At 35.9% G+C, this 21008-nt stretch overlaps 1 protein-coding gene across 3 annotated transcripts in view; it reads left to right on the forward strand.

Annotated features, from left to right (window-relative positions):
* The first annotated feature begins 6454 nt into the window (after positions 1–6454).
* Positions 6455–21008, forward strand: part of LOC106057861 (uncharacterized) — a 67476-nt gene continuing 52922 nt past the window's right edge. For 2 of the 3 annotated variants that reach the window (XM_056044641.1, XM_056044643.1), the window contains exons 1-3: positions 8554–8760; positions 14985–15152; positions 17532–18191. In XM_056044641.1, coding sequence (XP_055900616.1) covers positions 15059–15152; positions 17532–18191 — 754 coding nt within the window. In that variant the 5' untranslated portion in view covers positions 8554–8760; positions 14985–15058. Of the gene's footprint in view, positions 6760–8553; positions 8761–14984; positions 15153–17531; positions 18192–21008 lie in introns of those variants that run through there. The other variant, XM_056044642.1, reaches the window with a different exon arrangement.

Raw genomic sequence — 21008 nt, forward strand, 5'->3', positions numbered from 1 at the left:
TTGAGTTTGCGAATCGAACCTGGGTAGAGTTCAGACTACCCAGGGCCTGGCGCTGTGCTACCATTGTTCCAATACTAAAAAAGGGCAAAGACGCGACTAACGTGGAGTCCTACAGACCCATATCCCTGACCTCCACTATCGGCAAGATAGTAGAACGGATCGTCTGCGAGCGACTCGTGTGGAGCTTTGAGAGTGCCGGTATCCTAGCGCCAGAGCAGGCTGGCTTTAGGGCAGGCTTGTAAAAAAAAAATTCGGATTCTACTCTAAATTAAACTTTTTTGCATTTTTAGAATACTGGTAGGCCTATATATTGTGGGTTATAGTCCGACATTTTGTGTATACAACAGAAAACTATGAGTCTGAGTAAAGGTTGGGAAAAGAGGACTAGGAAAAGAATATTCGGGTTCAGAAGTCATCTCAATTATTACTCTTATAATGAAAACATTTCGTACGAATTCTAAATTTTCCAAAACAAAGTCTTTCTTAAAAAACCTAAGAAAAATGTGTGTGCAATTATATAAACTCTGTCGCCATATTTGACTTTTCTGTTTTAAAACGTCATCTATTCGTCTAGAAAGGGGAGAGGGAGGTAGAGTGAAAACGTTAATCCTCGCTCCTTTTTATAATTTCTGCTACTGATTGCATTTGGCATTTAAGAATAGGGGGTGGGACGACTCGATAAAAGAATTTCATTTATAGCATATATAGATTATATTAGTGACATTTTTTTTTAATTTTTAATTTCTTAACTAAACTACAAAAAATAACAAGAGAGTTTGTGCTGCCACACAAACTCAGAGGCGGCCCCCGAGGGAGACGGATCCCTGTTGGATCCGCATATTCGCAAGGAATATCCAAGACGTGATTTTGTTTTGATTGTTAAAATTAATAATGTTTCAAAGATTCATTCGACGTTGTAAAAAATAACAAGAGAGTTTGTGCTGCCACACAAACTCAGAGGCGGCCCCCGAGGGAGACGGATCCCTGTTGGATCCGCATATTCGCAAGGAATATCCAAGACGTGATTTTGTTTTGATTGTTAAAATTAATAATGTTTCAAAGATTCATTCGACGTTGTAAAAAATACTTTTTTTTTAATGTAAAATCTCCCGCTGGTCGACGGAGGATGGCATCGAGCAGGGTATCAAACCGAGACCCTAGAGATAATCAGTCCTGCGCGCTAACCGCACGACAAGGCATTGCTCTTAACCTAATGACAAACTGGTTACAAACTAATAGCCTATTATTAATAATATACCTACACATTACGGAATGACAACTACCGAATATATGTACAATATGTCAGAAGAGCAATTTTAGATAATCTTTTGTTATTGAGCATTTTCATTTAAATTGAGAGTGCTAAATTAGAAGTTTACCCTAACCCTAACCCTAACCCTAACCCTCATTCTAGTTCCATTTAAATGACATATTGACAATCTAGACTTTAGAAATAAAAATCTACACTTTAAGTCTAGAAATTAAAATTATAGATCTTGATCTCGTCTAAATCATGGCTGTCTGGTAGTGCGGTTTTGCGCGCTGGACTGTCGTTTGGATTCATCGATGGTCCCAGGTTCAAACCCTACCCGCTCCCATCCCCCGTCGTCCTGAGGGAGATTTGGACTACAACTCTGAAGGAACATCTGAAACATGTAAAACAACAAACATTCTAAACTAGACCAAGAAATTCTAGATCTAGATTCTACAATGATTTTAATTAGAACTTAAATCTAAATCTAGTTTTAAAAAATCTAGCTCTAGTGTAAAAAAAAATCTAGATCTAGTGAAAAAAATCTAGCTCTAGTGTAGATAATCTAGATTAGATCTGAATCTACCTATAGTCTTTTTAAAATGCGAGTCACATTACGAGGTTTAATAAACATTACTATACCGAGTTGTTTTAGCATTTCATTTAACGAATTAATTCCATATGACGTCAAAGGAAAAAAATCCACTACGTCACACGGCCTAGTTAGACTAAAAAATGTCATCTATACGAGCTGCTTGCCGAGTGTTCATAGACATTGGCGCACCGAGTGAGATCTTTAAACATTTCATTTAAAGAATTAATTCCATATGACGTCAAAGGAAACAAATTCCATTACGTCACACGTCCTAGCTAGACTAAAAAATGTCTTCTATACGAGCAGCTTCTCGAGGGTTCATAGACACCGAGTGAGCTCTTTTAGCATTTCATTTGATGGGCTAGTTAGACTAAATATGTATATAACATATATATAAAAGGATTAAAGACGCTTTTTTTTTTGTTTTGTCTGTCAGTCTGTCTGTCTGTCATGTTAATAGCGAGAAAAAAAAAAGACTAAAAGTTATTGAAAATCTGATTAAAATTTAATTTACCTGCCGAAACATCGCATTAGTTTTAAGTTTCTATAATAGATTGTTCCGGATGTTTATATATTTATAGTGAGAGAAAATAAGAATTCCAGATTAATCAAATACCGTTAATTAATCTGTGGGATGGTCTGTTATGAAATTTAGATGTACCATAGCCTTATGAAGAGATTTTTTTCAAACCGCATACTTTGGTGTTAGGAAGTTGTTTTCCTTAAAAATCGGAACATAAGATTAACGATAATTAGATTTTCTTACGTTTTAGCTAGAAAGTTAAATGTAGTGTAAGAGAGAAGTGCGATTTTACATAAATAGAGTTAAAATATTTTTCATAAAAAATCTGGAACAACCAATTTTCGTAAATGAGAAAATTATTTGTTTTATTTATTAGAAGAGGGATTTCAAACATTTATTAGCGTTATTAGATTTTTCATATAAAATTCGGATCATTTTTGGCGACGATTTGTAAGAAAATTAAGGTAATGTAGGTCGATTTCTTTTTCGAAACAAAATCCGGAACATTCTTTACCGATTAAACAACTTTTATTATGTTTCGGCAAGAAAATTAACAGTAAAATAAGTCTAAAAAGTGATTTTCAATAATCGTTTCTAGTAAATTACTTTCTTATTTTAAAATCCTGAACAACCTATTGTCGATATTTTAAAAAAACATAAAGTCATTTGACATAAATTTGTTTTAAGTTAAAAATTCGGAACAATTGATATTGATAAATAAACAACAGTGACGTAGTGTCAAAGAATATAAGTGTAATATTAGTCAATTATGCGATTTCAAACAATCATTTGATATTCGGAACAACTTTATAGTTAATGAAATATAAATCAGTATAGCATGGGCGTAGCCAGGGGGGGGGGGGTTCTTGGGGTTCAAACCCCCCCCCCAAATGAAATCCCCCCCCCCCCGCAGGGGGGGGGTGACGGAATTAAGTGACTGATTTTTGCTTTCATTTTGTTTATTTTAGGAGAGATTTTAATACTAAATCATCACTTACCACAGCACTGCCGAGGGGGTTTTGAGTTAAAAACCTTGTACCAGGGGGTTTTGAGTTTAAACCCCCCTACCAGGGGGTTTTGAGATTTAAAAAAACCCTATCAGGGGGTTTTGAGATACAAATCCCTCTACCAGGGGGTTTTGAGTTTAAAACCCCCTACCAGGGGCTTTGAGTTTAAACCCCCCTACAGGGGGTTTTGAGTTTTAAACCCCCTACCAGAGGTTTCTGCAGTTAAATCCCCCTCTTCTATAAAACAAAACAAAAAAAATGCAAACAGCAATCCCCAAATTCCAACTGCACAGTTAAGGAATATTTTGATTTCAAAATTTACGATAAACCCCTCTTCAATATAAAAAAGCAAATTACACATTCAAAATTTTATGAGCGTAGCCAAAGGGGTTTTGAGTTTACCCCCCCCCCCTCCAGTTGGGGTTTGAAGCTAAAAAGTACCTCTTCAATATAAAAAAAAAAGCAAATTACACACTATAAAATCTATGAGCGTAGCCAAAGGGGTTTTGAGTTTAAATCCCCACCTCCAGATAGCTTTTTCTTTAAAGTTAAAAACTCCTCCAGATGGTTTTGAATTTAAAATTCCCCTACAGAGCGTTAAGAGTTGAAAACCTCTCTCTTCAATATTATTTTAAAGCAAACTACAGTCACCAAATTCTATAATCGTAGCTAAATGGGGTTTTGAATTAAAAAAAAAAAAAAAAAAACTCCAGAGATTTTTTAGTTTAAAACCCCTCAACAGATGATTTGACGAAAAAACTTTCCTTTTCGATATAAAATCTAAAGCGAAATACAGGCATGTAATTCCAAAAGCGTAGTCAAGAAAGGTTACAAATTTCTACCAGTGGCTTGGGCTCCATTAATAAAGTGTGAAGTCTTCTGCCGAAATTGAAAAACATTAAATGTGGCTCAACAAAGATGGCTAAGACAGATTTTAGGAGTCAGTCATAGAGATCGGGTCTAAATCAAAGAAATCATATGCTGAACTGGGAGTCGAATCCTTAGTAAGGTTGTGACAGAGCGTCGCATGAGGTTTTGCGGGACATGTTCTCCGAAAAAATGAATTACGCAAAATAAGAGTTGCGGAAACAGCTTGCCGGAAAATGCGCCGAACGGTGCGAGAGGGTCTAAGTCAGTAAGAATAGCACATTAGCTTTTTGAAATAAAACTTTTTAATAGCCAGATAATGCACTGTAGATACCTCAGAATATGCATTTTGTTGGCTTTCAATACCAGAAATAGTGCTCGGCGGCGGGGCTTCGCCCCGCGCTCGGGGAGCGCTGTGAGCTACCCCAGACCCCCTTGCTAGCAAGGGCTGGGAGTCTACAATAAACAATAAACGTCTTCCGAAAGGGTCAGAATGTAATAAAGATTAATTATGTACACACACATATAATTTTTTTCCGCGGGGGGGGATCCCCCCCCCCAAAACCCCTCCCGAAAAAAAATCCTGGCTACGCACATGCAGTATAGATAATTTTATTTAGCATTTATATGCTATTTACATTGAAAAACCGGAACAATGTATTAAAGATCATGTGTTTCTTGCAACGTTTAAGCATGGAAATAAAATCTAATATAACACATCTCTCTACTGAGTCTATTCCTAGGCCTAGGTCTAAAACTCTAATTGAACTCTAAGATGATATTTTGATTTGATAGCTTCATTCACACTATTTTTACATTGACACATTCGCTTTACTTATTACATTTTTATTTAGTTTAATTGTTTACAAAACACTCTCAGTGACTATATCGACAGTAATGCGCAAATAAAGACCCGCGGGTCGCGGGTAACATATGTGTAGTTATTTATATTTGTTGTAAACATTTCTTGTACATTTTAAAAATATATTTGACTTAGTGATACTAAAAATACACAAGTATCATCAATCTTTGTTAGTATATTGTAACATTGCCTCCCTTACATTTACGTAAATGTTTTAGAATTGGTGTATTTTTATTTTAAAAAATCGCTTGCATAATTAATTTTATAAATTAAACGGTTTGCTTTTAGAAAACCAAAAGTAGCCGTTGCACCTTAACACCATAAAAATAGGACCGCCCCCAATTCAGAGGGCTAGAGTGGGGAGGGCAGTAGAAGCATCGCCTCTCCCCCCCCCCTCCACCTAATCGAATCGGCTACGATACCAGAAGTCTAGCGACAAAATATAAAAATATATATTGTAATTCAACTAATTTTATTCACAAGCTATGATGTCTAATTAAAAGTAGGACCACCCCCCCCCACTCAAAGGGTTTAGGTGGGAAGGGCAGTAGATGTATTCGCCCCCCCCCCCCCTCACCTAATCGGCTAACAGGGGAACGACATAATATAAAGATAGGTTAAAATATCAATAACAAGTGTCAATTATTTAGATATTTGATTCCATTAACAAGATGTGATTTCTACAAATAAATTGTACCGCACCCCCCACTCGAAAGTTCATGGTGGGGGTGGGGGGGCGCGGGATTGATACCATTGACACCTCCCCATCCCACCAACTCGGCCAACATACTAGAGGTGGGGGCGAAATAAACTAAAAATAGGTTGAAATATAAATAATTAGTAAATATTATTTACATAACTAATACATTCGTTTACAAAGTGTGTGATTTCTTTACTAAAATTCGTCCGCCGGGGGTCGGCCGAGTGGGGGGAATCGCCCTTACCGCCCCCCCCCTTTCTGGATCCGCTAATGGTCACAAGCTCCTTAACTCCTAAGGTTACTTGAAGCAAGATAGATAATTAATTAAATTGCACTGATTGGTTGATTTCGTGGAGTTGTCGTCCTTATAATGCAATAAAAAGTAGCCAGGCTACATTCATATCAGTAGGCCAAGAAGTCAAACAAGTAATTCCACTCCAGTCACTTTTCAAACAAAATAGTTTACCTACTTTTCTATAAATACATCGACTTTTTTTTTCATCTAGTGAGTAGGCCTACGCAAAATAAAAGCGATTCTTTCATCTTTCTATTCTTAGTTTACTTTATTTTTCTTGTTCTTCTTAATTCTTTCTCTTTCTTGTACACTCTTTCTTTCTATCTCTTGTTCATTTTTTTTCTTCTCTTCCTTGTTAATTCTTTTTCTATTTATTTGTTCATTCTCTCTTCCTATTTCTTTTTTATTAGCGGCCCTCGAAAAGGGAAAAGCCGCTATTAGTTTTGTGCGATCTCACTGTCCGTCTGTCCCATTTAGATATCAGAAACTAGAATAGAAAATCGGACATCATAATATTTGGACCTTTTAAAGTTTTGATGCAACGGCTACTTTTTTCTTTTCCGAAAGTAAACCATTTAATATTTAAATGAACTATGCAAGCAGCTTTTACAATACTATTACACAATACGCCACTTTTAAATGAAAAACTGCAGGGAAGGTAAGTTATCTTAACAATGTCACAGATTTCTTCGTAAATAATACGATCTTCATTCATAGATTTCATCTAAGGTCACAATGGAACAAGTATCACTGGCTCATTTTAGAAATATAATGTCCATTTATTAACCAACTCATGGAATGAAATGTTGATTTAAGTGTTGTTTATAAAAACAATTTTGATACGAACTTTACTTTAGTTGTAAGTTTTTAAAAATACTTAATTTATAACTAGATCAGGCTAAATAGAGACCAGATCTAGATAGAAATGTAGAAATATTTGACCACATTTTGCATCTAGGAATTATTAAGGCAATAGCTTACCTTCTGACAGCTTAAGGGTGCAAATTTATTTAGGAAGTATACGATAGTATCACAGTAAGACGCGGATCGTACGAGAACAGCATAATGTACACTATTACCAATACTAGACCTAATCCTGCTCAAATCAGTCTAGAGTCTAGACCTAGTAATTTTAAAATCAAACGCTATGATCCAATAATTTATCTCAGCTCACAAAATAATAATAATAATAATCTTTATTATTCATAAGGAACTTTGTCTTACAATTTGTGCATTACACCAAACAAAACATCATAAAGATAGAAAACCAAAATATACATTCACACTAGACTCTAATTTACATGTGAAAAGTTTATATCAGAAAGTTTAATTGTATTTAATGATTTGATTGCCAGGGGAACAAAAGAGTTTTTGTGTCTGTTTGTCTTAGCTATGGGTGTCTTGTATTTCTTTTGTGATGGTAAGATCACATGGGAGAGTGCCGAAGCATGCAGCATAAATGGGGAAATGACGAAAGATAGTTGGCAGATGAATTGGAAAGTTATAAAAGATAATTTGCAGATGAATCAGAAATTTATAAAATATTGTTGGCAGAGGAATGAGAAAATTATAAAAGATAGTTGGCAGATGAATTGGAAAGTTATAAAGATAACTGGCAGATGAATCTGAAAATTATAAAATATAGTCGGCAGATGAATTGGAAAGTAGTTACAAAGATAATTGGCAGATGAATCGGAAAGTTATGTTATAAAAGATAGTTGGCAAATGAATTGGAAAGTTATAAAAGATAATTGGCAGATGAATAGGAAAATTATAAAAGATAGTTGGCAGATGAATTGGAAAGTAATTATAAAAGATAATTGGCATAGGAATCGGAAAGTAGTTATAAAAGATAGTTGGCAGATTAATCGGAAAGTAGTTATAAAAGATAGTTTGCAGATGAATTGGAAAGTTATAAAAGATAGTTGTCAGCAACAATGTCTGCATATTTTTAAAACATCTAAACTAGACAATTTCTGTTTCAATGTTGTGTCCCTATTGAATATGATAGTATCAGTCGGTGGTTGATTTAGGCTTTCTTGTCGCCGTCTACAATAGTTTAGCACTATCAAAGATTTTAGTTAGGGAATATTTATGATTAGCACATTTTAGGGACACTCTAGACTAAGGTAACGGTCTGTGGTGAAGATATATCGGAACGAAATATAAAGTAGCGATATCTGAATTGATTTTAAATTCTAAATTGAAACAAATTGATTGTGATGGTCTTGCATCAAGTCATTCTTGGAAATAAATGCGTCGTGCACTTCCAATCACTAACCTATCAAAATTCCCTTTGCATAGCCCATTGTTGAGAATGTCTCAAATCATGAATTGTATTCAATGCTGTTCGTCTTCCTGTCTCCTGATGTACAGTAGGAGTGAGTCAAGTGAAGACAAATGACCAGGTAACGCACTGGATCTACTGGTATAAAATATGTTGTGTCTAGAGATTCTTTGGACAACTGGTCGATACACACCTCCTGCTGGACGGGAGTAGGGATACACCTTCTTTCAAAATAGACATTGCCTTTTCCAGAGACTTCTCACAACTTCAACCAGTTAGTTTTAACTTCATTGTGAACACAAGTCTCGAATTACTTTGTTCTTACATCGAAGTTTGAATTGGATTCATTAGCAACCTTTGTTTTGGTGACATGTAAGTCTAAATGTGGAGAGAACCAGTTTGTATTTTGCCTATCATTCCTCTTTAATTCTCTAGTATTACATAGGTACAACATAGAGATATAGAGCTGAATTGTTTTTAGCAAAAGTGGAAAAATACTTTTATTTAAAAAAAAAAGACAATAGCTCCTTTATACATCTAATAGAGCGATTATTTTGTTCTTAATAACTATATAATGATAGAGTTTTTGAAAAAAAAAAGGATTTTTTTTAACCTTGCCTCATTCCTCCTCCCCCCCCCCCCCTTCCAGTTAAGCGAATGTATAAATCTACTAGACTTTAAACTATTCTAATGATAGGCCCTTAAGATCTTGAACTAGAAGACGGTACCCAAAATTTCCGGAAATTTTTTTTTCAGAAAAATTAAAAACAAGAAAAATGTTTTAAAAAATAATTATTAAAAAAAAACAATAGCTCCTTAATACGACTTACAGAGTGATTGTTTTTCTCTAAAAAAAAAACACCAACGAATGCAAGATTTAAAACAAGAAAAACAAAAAAAAACTTTTTTTTTGTATTTGTATCAGTCATGTACCTAAATTTGTTGTAGATCTTGAGTTCTAGACTAACAATCTGTGCGATTAGAAATATTTTTACCAATTGTATTTATTTAGTGCAATGACATGTTTTTATATTTCTCGATACACTATGATCCTATCACTTGTCTGGATACACTATGATCCTATCACTTGTCTGGATACACTATGATCCTATCACTTGTCTGGATACACTATGATCCTATCACTTGTCTGGATACACTATGATCCTATCACTTGTCTGGATACACTATGATCCTATCACTTGTCTGGATACACTATGATCCTATCACTTGTCTGGATACACTATGATCCTATCACTTGTCTGGATACACTATGATCCTATCACTTGTCTGGATACACTATGATCCTATCACTTGTCTGGATACACTATGATCCTATCACTTGTCTGGATACACTATGATCCTATCACTTGTCTGGATACACTATGATCCTATCACTTGTCTCGATACACTATGATCCTATCACTTGTCTGGATACACTATGATCCTATCACTTGTCTGGATACACTATGATCCTATCACTTGTCTGGATACACTATGATCCTATCACTTGTCTGGATCAGTTGGAAAGTAGGGGGGAGGGAAGAAAGAGGGGGGTACCTGTTTGATCGCTTTTAAAATGCATTAATAAAAAAAAAAGGGAACGACCTGAATTCGAACTCTAGGAGAAAGGCCTAACCTCAGGTTGGGTGTGAGAGAAATGACGTGATAGTCTTGGAAACAAAAAAAGGAACAAGAAAGTTTCAAGATAAATATCGTCTCCATATGTAACCAAATTTTAATTAATTAAATTTATTTCTTTTTTTTTTAACTTTGAAAAATTATAACGGTCAAACTAGAGCTTTACCTGTGTGGCCAACGAGCTAGTAATCCTTTTCCAGAGATATACAGCAAATGTCAAATTTTTAGGATAATTGTTAGAAAAGTTTTGGTTTTAGGTTTTGAAGTTTCAATGAAGTTACGAAGTGATTAGAGGTATTGTAACAAAGTTGTTCACTTTCAAAAGGTTTTTACAATATTTCCTTTATTTTTCTTTCATGTTAAGATTGATGGTCGTGTTGTATGCAACGATCTCGTTGGGCCCGGGTTTGAACCCGCCCGCCGCTATCCTCCACTGTCCCACGGGAGGTTTTGGCTAGTCTGTAATAATGTTCAAATCTGGAAGAACATTCAAAACCTGAAAACAAGAGAGTCTTACTTTAATATGCATACCTCCAACAGTAATAGGGCATTGAAATTATCACCTGGTAGATCAATGGTATGTCGGGGTAATGACAAAACTAAGGGGCGATGAAATGCACAACTTATCTTTAACCAGTAAAATAAAAAGTTCGATAGTATTTTAATTTCATTTGTGTTAAAAACAAGCCGTTTATTACAATATTTCTATTCAACTATACTCATTAGTTTTGTGCTAGAAGTGTATTTGCTAGTTTAGGCTAGAAGTGTATTTGCTAGTTTAGGCTAGAAGTGTATTTGCTAGTTTAGGCTAGAAGTGTATTTGCTAGTTTAGGCTAGAAGTGTATTTGCTAGTTTAGGCTAGAAGTGTATTTGCTAGTTTAGTGCTAGAAGTGTATTTGCTAGTTTAGTGCTAGAAGTGTATTTGCTAGTTTAGTGCTAGAGGATGTGAGAAGCTAGTGGTTAAGCGCTAGGCTTTCGGACCTGAGTCCACCCAACTCTAATAACTGACTTAAATAATGGAAAAAAAAAGGTGGTTGGTCGTTGTGCTGGGCACATGACAGACTACTTGTTAACCGTTGACCAAAGAAACAGATGATCTTAACATAATCTGCCCTATAGATTGCAAGGTCTATGTTAATGGTTAATTATTGGTATTATTAGATACTGGCCACCATTTAATGTCAACGCGTTATTTATTGTTGTGATATGCTGGTCACCATCTAATGTAAAGAATGACTGACCATTAATACTGGCCATCAATTAATGTAAAGGTTCTTTTGCATACTGGCTATCATTTAATGTGAAACTCCTGATCGTGGATTCTACCTTGACCTGTGTCTAGACTAGAAATACACGCACATGACGAAATAGCGAGTAATCACCTGACGAAGTCCAAGGTAGCAGACATGACGTTTGATTAGAATGCAATAAATAACAAAATATGCACTAGTTTCATCTACTGGATACATAGAATACAATACGACTCTGCTATATCAAAGAACTTGAAACTACACGCCCTTCTGCTCTCAGGACTACAATACGACTCTGCTATATCAAATAACTTGAAACTACACGCCCTTCTGCTCTCAGGACTACAATACGACTCTGTTATATCAAAGAACTTGAAACTACACGCCCTTCTGCTCTCAGGACTACAATACGACTCTGCTATATCAAAGAACTTGAAACTACACGCCCTTCTGCTCTCAGGACTACAATACGACTCTGCTATATCAAATAACTTGAAACTACACGCCCTTCTGCTCTCAGGACTACAATACGACTCTGCTATATCAAAGAACTTCACTGAAAACTACACGCCCTTCTGCTCTCAGGACTACAATACGACTCTGCTATATCAAAGAACTTCACTGAAAACTACACGCCCTTCTGCTCTCAGGACTACAATACGACTCTGCTATATCAAAGAACTTCACTGAAAACTACACGCCCTTCTGCTCTCAGGACTACAATACGACTCTGCTATATCAAAGAACTTAAAACTACACGCCCTTCTGCTCTCAGGACTACAATACGACTCTGCTATATCAAAGAACTTGAAACTACACGCCCTTCTGCTCTCAGGACTACAATACGACTCTGCTATATCAAAGAACTTGAAACTACACGCCCTTCTGCTCTCAGGACTACAATACGACTCTGCTATATCAAAGAACTTGAAACTACACGCCCTTCTACTCTCAGGACTACAATACGACTCTGCTATATCAAAGAACTTGAAACTACACGCCCTTCTACTCTCAGTGCTGCTGACTTCTCGCGCTATCGTTCTCTCACTGAAAGCTTTTCCTCGTGCTTTATTCACGATTTCAGTAGTGACTCAAAAGTCATTACATGTCACAATTGAGGTCCAAAACGAGGCCTTGACAGAAGTCATTACATGTCACATTGAGGTTCTAAACGAGGCCTTGACAGAAGTCATTACATGTCACAATTGAGGTCCAAAACGAGGCCTTGACAGAAGTCATTACATGTCACATTGAGGTTCTAAACGAGGCCTTGACAGAAGTCATTACATGTCACATTGAGGTCCAAAACGAGGCCTTGACAGAAGTCATTACATGTCACATTGAGGTTCTAAACGAGGCCTTGACAGAAGTCATTACATGTCACATTGAGGTCCAAAACGAGGCCTTGACAGAAGTCATTACATGTCACATTGAGGTTCTAAACGAGGCCTTGACAGAAGTCATTACATGTCACATTGAGGTTCTAAACGAGGCCTTGACAGAAGTCATTACATGTCACATTGAGGTTCTAAACGAGGCTGTGACAGAAGTCATTACATGTCACATTGAGTACCAAAACGAGGCTGTGACAGAAGTCATTACATGTCACATTGAGGTCCAAAACGAGGCTGTGACAGAAGTCATTACATGTCACATTGAGGTCCAAAACGAGGCTGTGACAGTATGAAAGGGGAACTTTACTTTTTACTAGAGAGTGTAGTTGCTAGTTTAGTGTTAGAAAGTGTGGTCATTAAATTAGTATTGATTTTGTGGTTGCTAGATTAGTGCTACAGATTGCTGAAGGTAACTAAGTGCTAGTTTCAGTCATCACTAAACCAGGGCATGTGGGCAAGCTACCTAAGGGCTGGAAAGAAGCTAATGTCACTCGCCTATTTAACAAAAAGGAGAAAAATCTAATCCGGGGGACTATAGACCGGTATCACTCACCAGCATTACATGTAAAATACTAGAACACATAATATGTAGCAACATCATAAATCACACATCTAAACATAATGTCCTCACTCCATACCAACATGGCTTCAGGAAATATAGGTCCTGTAAAACTTAACTCATACGATGAATGGATCATTTTTTAAGGGATTAGATAATAGTACGCAAATAGATGCAACTTTATTAGAATTTGCTAAGGCAGTCGTTCACCACAATAGCCTGCTTGAATAAAATATAAATACTATGGCATTAATGGTTCATTACATCAATGGTTTCAGGATTTTCTTTTCTAATAAGAAGAGAACAAATTGTAGGCTAATAATAAATGGTTTCAAATCAACACCAATAATACTAAACTCAGGTGTACCTCAAGGAACAGTCTTATGTCCACTACTGTTTCTAATTTATATAGATGACCTACCAAATTGCATTAGCTCAGCAAAAATGTCTGATTATTTGCAGACGATTGAATAGTATACAGAAAAATAAAAACAACACAAGATAATGAAATTTTACAAAAAGAATTAGAAGAATTACAGAAATGGGAATCAAATTGGAGCATGTCTTTCCAACTAGACAAATGTCAGTTATTAAGAGTAACAAAAAAAAAAAAAAAAAGATTGGCGAAGTCAGCCATAGTGTACCGTTAACTAAATTGTTTATTAAATTTAATGTTGCTATCAGTTTATTGATAGATTATCTAAGCTTTGCTTATATTTTTACGTAAATCTAATCTAGATTATATCTAGATTTTAGATCTAGAAGTAGATCTAGATCAAGGGCGGACTGGCTATATGGGCATTTAGGCAAGCGTTCGGTGGGCCGGTATCCAAATAGGCCACCAAAAGGGCCGCATGGATGCCACTATGACAAGTATTAAATTGTTATTGGTTTTAGAATATTCCTTTATAAAAGAGGCCCTCTGAGCTTCGTGTTCAAAACAACTTGTACAGATACAATGTAATAGCCTACATCCATAGACAGTGCTACTAATAAGCTTCATCCTTTTAGACCTACACACTTAGCCATTAAAAAGCAACATAAGGCTTATATTTCTTATAAATAATTCATTGCATACATGCATACAGTTATCGATACATAATGAAACGTAACATAGTGACTTATAGGACAGGTAGGCCTAGATGTCCAACATATGATATAGGGGATACAATTTGTAAACCGGAGTGTATAGAAATGCCCGGGCTGATTTTGACACCCAGTCCGTCCCTAAACTAGATCTAGACTAAATTAGTTCTAAATCAGACGTTTAGGTAGATCTATATCTAGTTCTACACAATGAAAGTACCAAAAAATAATTATATATTGAACTATTGTAGCTTGGGCTGAGTGGCTTACGTCGTTACGACGTCGAACTGACGGTACTGAAGAACAAGTAGGATACCCAGCTTGTGCAATTTTTGTAAAAATTATTTGATTCTATTTAAAGTTTGTATAATGTTAAAAAAGATATATTTGTAAAACGTTTTTCTTGTTTAATGTAATTAAAAGTTCAATTTAATGAAAACCAAAATGAACAAGTGAGTTTTTCTATATATATACATCAGTTGATTTCCCTTCAGAGTCCACCCGACTGTAATGGGTGAATTTAGTTGGGGAACGTAAAAGTGGTAGGTCGTTGTGCTGGCCACATGACACCCTGCTCATTAACCGTTGGCCAAAGAAACAGATGACCTAAACATCAACTACACTATAGATCGGAAGATCTGAAAGGGGAACTTTTCTTTACTTTTACAGACTCCACATACAAGTTCAATTCATCCAATACCGTCAGCTGAATACAGTACAGGGAGGACTTCAAAAGTGACAGAATGATTGTATTGGAAATTCTATTCATTGCGTTTGTGCAAGTAATGTCAGTGACAGGTGATGATGACGATATGTCATTTTTTGTGCCGCTACAAGGTAGATGTCAAATTATATGACCTTTTATATTTATTATGTAGATCTAGATCTTTCAAAAACAAAACTAAGCTAAACTATTTTATAGATTGTTCTTTTTCGTAAAACAAAATGTGTAAACATCATCTTTCTCTACACAACAGCGTTTCTCAAACTTTTAGGCGCGAGGGCCTCTCAAGGTGGGCAGGACATCCTGACAAAAGTGTATGGGGGAGGGGAGCAGGTCAATGTTTGTCCAAGGTGCAAAAAAAAAAGGTTATTGATGTTTAATTATTGAAATAATTATTATAAGTGTAAATATTAAAAATCTATCTTCTAAAAAATCTTCTTTGATAAACCGACCGACACCTAGATCTAGTCAGAGAGCCTTTGTAACGAATTTCATAAGTTCATAAAAATGAGTACTAAATAAATGGTTGAACTTCAATGTGAATGATCCGTGGTTTAAGTAACTGCTAAGCTAAATAAGCGTTAGCTGTGGCAATTTCAACCTTGGGGATTTTCATAACTGAAGTCCCGGTGTATCCGGTGTACAGAATACAGAAGCATTGATAAGCTTTACATTGTAGCACTAAGCATTGATAAGCTTTACATTGTAGCACTAAGCATTGATAAGCTTTACATTGTAGCACTAAGCATTGATAAGCTTTACATTGTAGCACTAAGCATTGATAAGCTTTACATTGTAGCACTAAGCATTGATAAGCTTTACATTGTAGCACTAAGCATTGATAAGCTTTACATTGCAGCACTAAGCATTGATAAGCTTTACATTGCAGCACTAAGCATTGATAAGCTTTACATTGTAGCACTAAGCATTGATAAGCTTTACATTGTAGCACTAAGCATTGATAAGCTTTACATTGTAGCACTAAGCATTGATAAGCTTTACATTGTAGCACTAAGCATTGATAAGCTTTACATTGTAGCACTAAGCATTGATAAGCTTTACATTGTAGCACTAAGCATTGATAAGCTTTACATTGTAGCACTAAGCATTGATAAGCTTTACATTGTAGCACTAAGCATTGATAAGCTTTACATTGTAGCACTAAGCATTGATAAGCTTTACATTGTAGCACTAAGCATTGATAAGCTTTACATTCCAGCACTAAGCATTGATAAGCTTTACATTGCAGCACTAAGCATTGATAAGCTTTACATTGTAGCACTAAGCATTGATAAGCTTTACATTGTAGCACTAAGCATTGATAAGCTTTACATTGTAGCACTAAGCATTGATAAGCTTTACATTGTAGCACTAAGCATTGATAAGCTTTACATTGTAGCACTAAGCATTGATAAGCTTTACATTGTAGCACTAAGCATTGATAAGCTTTACATTGTAGCACTAAGCATTGATAAGCTTTACATTGTAGCACTAAGCATTGATAAGCTTTACATTGTAGCACTAAGTTATTTGTACTCTTTAGTTGTCAACAGTTCAATCTAGTCTCTTTGACACTCTGACTTTTAACATTTGACTGTTTTAACATTTGAGTGTTTTAACATTTGAGTGTTTTAACATTGGAGTGTTTTAACATTTGACTTTTTTAACATTTGAGTGTTTTAACATTTGAGTGTTTTAACATTTGAGTGTTTTAACATTTGACTTTTTTAACATTTGACTGTTTTAACATATGACTGTTTTAAAATTTGACTGTTTTAACATTTAAATGTTTTAACATTTGACTGTTTTTAACATTTGATTATTTTTAACATTTGACTGTTTTAACATTTGATTGTTTTAACATTTGATTATTTTTAACTTTTGATTGTTTTAACATTTGATTGTTTTAACATTTGATTGTTCATTTTCAAAACTTTCCAAATCTTTTTTTTCCCATATGCTTACGTTGTTCTTAAGGGTGGCATTATATTTCCCCGCCACACACACAATTTGACTGTTATAATGACCAACAGATGCCAATAGTCTAATCACGGCCGGAGTTACCTATTGGCAACACAACCTATAGCTTAGGGCCTCCAAGAAATATTTAGCAATGAAATATAATATTTAGACTTATAAGGGTCCCCCAAATCTCATATAGCTTAGGGCAGTGGTTCTAAAGTTTACTTTGACAAACAGGTGGTTACATTCTAATACCCTGACATTTTGAATGTTCTGATGTTTACTTTGACAAACAGGTGGTTACATTCTAATACCCTGACATTTTGAATGTTCTGATGTTTACTTTGACAAACAGGTGGTTACATTCTAATACCCTGACATTTTGAATGTTCTGATGTTTACTTTGACAAACAGGTGGTTACATTCTAATACCCTGACATTTTGAATGTTCTGATGTTTACTTTGACAAACAGGTGGTTACATTCTATTGCTATTGCCATGACATTTTGAATGTTTACTTTGACACGCAGGTGGTAACAGTGACAGTAAGGAGATACCTTCATTTGGCAGTTACTTCAATGTTCCCAGTGTGTACCAACAAAACCTGCAGCACTTCCAACCACAGCCTCGGCTACTCCATCAGCCAGTGAACCCTTACAACGTTCTTGGAACATCTTACCAAGGCGGCTTCCAGCAGAACCACTTGCCCTTAAACATGGGCAGCCGAGTTGGACAGGTCCACCCGCTTGTAGCGCTAGCAGCTGGAAATCTGGGGAAAAGCCAAGAGAGTGGAGAGTTGATGGGCGGTGCCAAATGGTTTAGAAATCTTGTGGACATTATAAACAAGCAGGGGGCAGTTCACAATGACGATTCTAGCGAGGAGACAGATCACGTGCTCAACCCATTTTCCTTAGTACACGCCCAGTTAGCACGCGATTCCCATGCCTCCAGACTTGAGTTTCCTGTCAATGTCGTCAAGGAGGATGTCGACTCCAGTGAAGAAAAGAAAAATGAGCACAGCGACTCCAGTGAGGAGAGGAAAGGGGGGCTTAATGATGGCGATTCTGGCGAAAATGAGAGAAGCAGTGAAGGAGAGACTGGTTCCACGCTAAGACCGTTTCCTTCTCCGGCAACTCGTATCTCAGCCTCTTACAGTCCGCCTGGTCCAGCCACTAAGAATCCACCAAGCGGTAAGTTTGAAAGATGTAGACATAGATTGGCAAATACTCATCCAGGCTAGACATTTAGAAAGTAGCACTAGACATCTTTTGGGCTATTGTCTTCTATTGCTTGACAACTGTTCAGTCTTCAACTGTTTCGTTTACATTTTTCTGACTCTCTAGGCAGCTGCTGCGTATAATCTGTGTCACTGTTATTGCTAAGTGTTTGTTTGTTTTAAATAGTGAATGTTTTTGTTTAGTGGCAAATATTTACAATACAATGAATGCAACTATTAAGTTTAAGCATGATTTAAGAAACAACAGTTTATTTTGTAGGGAATATTAACATTCTTGAATCTTTCCATCTTCCAATGTGATTTCACTAGTTTAGTAGTAAGCACTCTGAAGACTTCTAGGCATGGACAGATTTTTACAAAGCTTATATCAACTCACTCTGTCTGTCTGCTAAAAAGTTTGTACACATTATTTCTCCCAAGCTCAGACCAAACTGAAATTTTGAACACTTATTTCTTGTACCTGACAACAAAAGAATTAATTTTAAAAAATTAATCAATTAGTTAATTAATCATTGGTAATTAATTATTTTGTTTGGTATCTCAAACAAAGGACAGAAATAGTACTTGACTGATGAGGCGGTATACGTTGCATAATTCCCATTTATACAAAGAGAAACGTTTGAAACTAGCCAATAGATAACTTTAAAACCTTCTAGTTTCATAAGCATTTCCCTGGCACAGTGGTTACTATGTTACCTTTAACAAAGGAAAGAAATTGTACTGGACAGATGTTGCGGTATTAGTTTCCTTTATACTAGAGAATTATGTCGTCGCTTAATAGTTAGGTATGAAACCTTCTATTTTCATCAGCACTTCGCTGGCACAGTGGTTAGTGTATTGGCTTGGGGAGGTTTGAGCCCTCGAGTTCAAATTCAAGTTTTACAACTTTTTTTTTAGAAAATACATGTGAAAAGATATTAAGGGAAACCTTCACCCAGATATCCCCTTCTTCCACCCCCTTGTTCACAGTTCGTCCCTGTCTTCTAACACCCTCTTTATTTTAATTAGCAAAAAAAAAAAAAGCTTTATGAATTAAAATATTTTTATAATATCTATATGAATTATATAGAAACCTTGACACCTATATGTTTTGACAAAGCTTAGGCTATATCAACTCACTCTGTCTGTCTGTGCGGACTCCATGGCATACAATGTCCTCCCACTTCCCATTCTCGGATCAAGTTGAAATTGTGCACAATTATTCATGGTCAAAGACAACGCAGGAATAAAAACAATTAACCAATTAGTTAATCGATTAGTGGCGATTAATTGATTTTCTTTTATATGTATTTATATATATATCGAAAATGGCTTGAACGATGTTCATAGAAATCTAACGGCTGATGGTGTATTGAGAAAAGAATGACTAGCTCGTTGGCCACATGGAGAGGATAACTTTAGTTTGACCGTTATAATTTTTTAAAGTTAAAAAATAAATAAATGTAAATTTGGATTATTTGGCTCGAGTACTTATTTACAGTCGTATGCTACATTGTTTGTAATGTGCCTGGGTAGTGAGAGTCGTTACATTATTGTTCTCTCTCCCTCTCTCTCAGACCAGTAGTTGTCACATTTTGTGTTCTCTTAAATCTGTTTCCAAGTTCAAGGTCACACATTCAGAATGGGTGGTCAAAACCCAAAACATAGGATGACACGGTTCTCGAAGACAGCTCTAACGATTTTCCTAGAAAATTGACAATTGATTGATTTATATCATAGGGAAAAGAATTACTAGATCATTGGCCACACTTGGAAAACTCTAGTTTGATCATTCTCAAAGTATAAAAAGAAAATAATCTAAAGTTGGCTAGAGAACAAGAAACTCTATCTATTGAACAGACTCTACTTCTTGGCGTATTTCTGCGTGTAGGACCCATTCATTTAAGAGTTCAACACATTTTTTAGATTTTTGTCAAAAAAATATTTTAAAAAAATTGTATTACTAAATTAAACAATTTCTGTCATACTAATTACCTACATTTACAAAAAAAATGTTTCATATTATGCACATAAACCGCTACGCCACAATGTACATGAAAAGCACAGAACTAAAGGGAAAAGTATTGGTTGAGGCCTTCAATGAGAGATTGGCCCTTTTTAAAACAAATTAGATCAATTAGATAATCCTTCAATAACATCAGTTAGGTCAGGTTCACATTTCACTTCACCTATCACTTAGTCTGTTGAACCGTTGGGGCACCACACAAGATCTGTCAACCGTCTGTAACAAGACGCTAGCAGTGTGCTGGCGCCTGCTTGAACTGGTCGTAGTCTAGGGTGATTCAGGAGGCCCGACTGTTGACGCTGGAACTTTGGTGGCTTTAGCCCTGTCGCGATTTTGGTGTTAGTCTATATAATTAAGATATGAAACTAAACACCGGAATATAGTTAGAAACTATAACTTTAAACTGTAACTTTATTTACACACAACATATAATCTTCCAAATGAAACGTTATATACAGGTACATCAACTACTAAACTAAGGTCTCTAATGACTATGAACGTTAGATTTCACTATAAGTTTCTCGTACAATATTAAGAAGACAAGCAGAAGCGGGAAATACGACTGTCCGCTCTACAAAACCCACGCCAACTAACTGTCCCTTTTTCAGAGCAAAAAAAACCCCTCCCACGTGGACTACACCGCAACACAGTGGTTACGTCCCCTTGCATCATCAGTGACGCATAACCTCAGTGGTTACGTCTACATGCATCATCGGTATCTGACCAGTGATGACGTAGGCTGCGCCAACTGCCCCTTTCCCCAGA

This window comes from Biomphalaria glabrata, chromosome 10, assembly GCF_947242115.1.
Source record: "Biomphalaria glabrata chromosome 10, xgBioGlab47.1, whole genome shotgun sequence".
Classification (NCBI taxonomy): domain Eukaryota; kingdom Metazoa; phylum Mollusca; class Gastropoda; family Planorbidae; genus Biomphalaria; species Biomphalaria glabrata.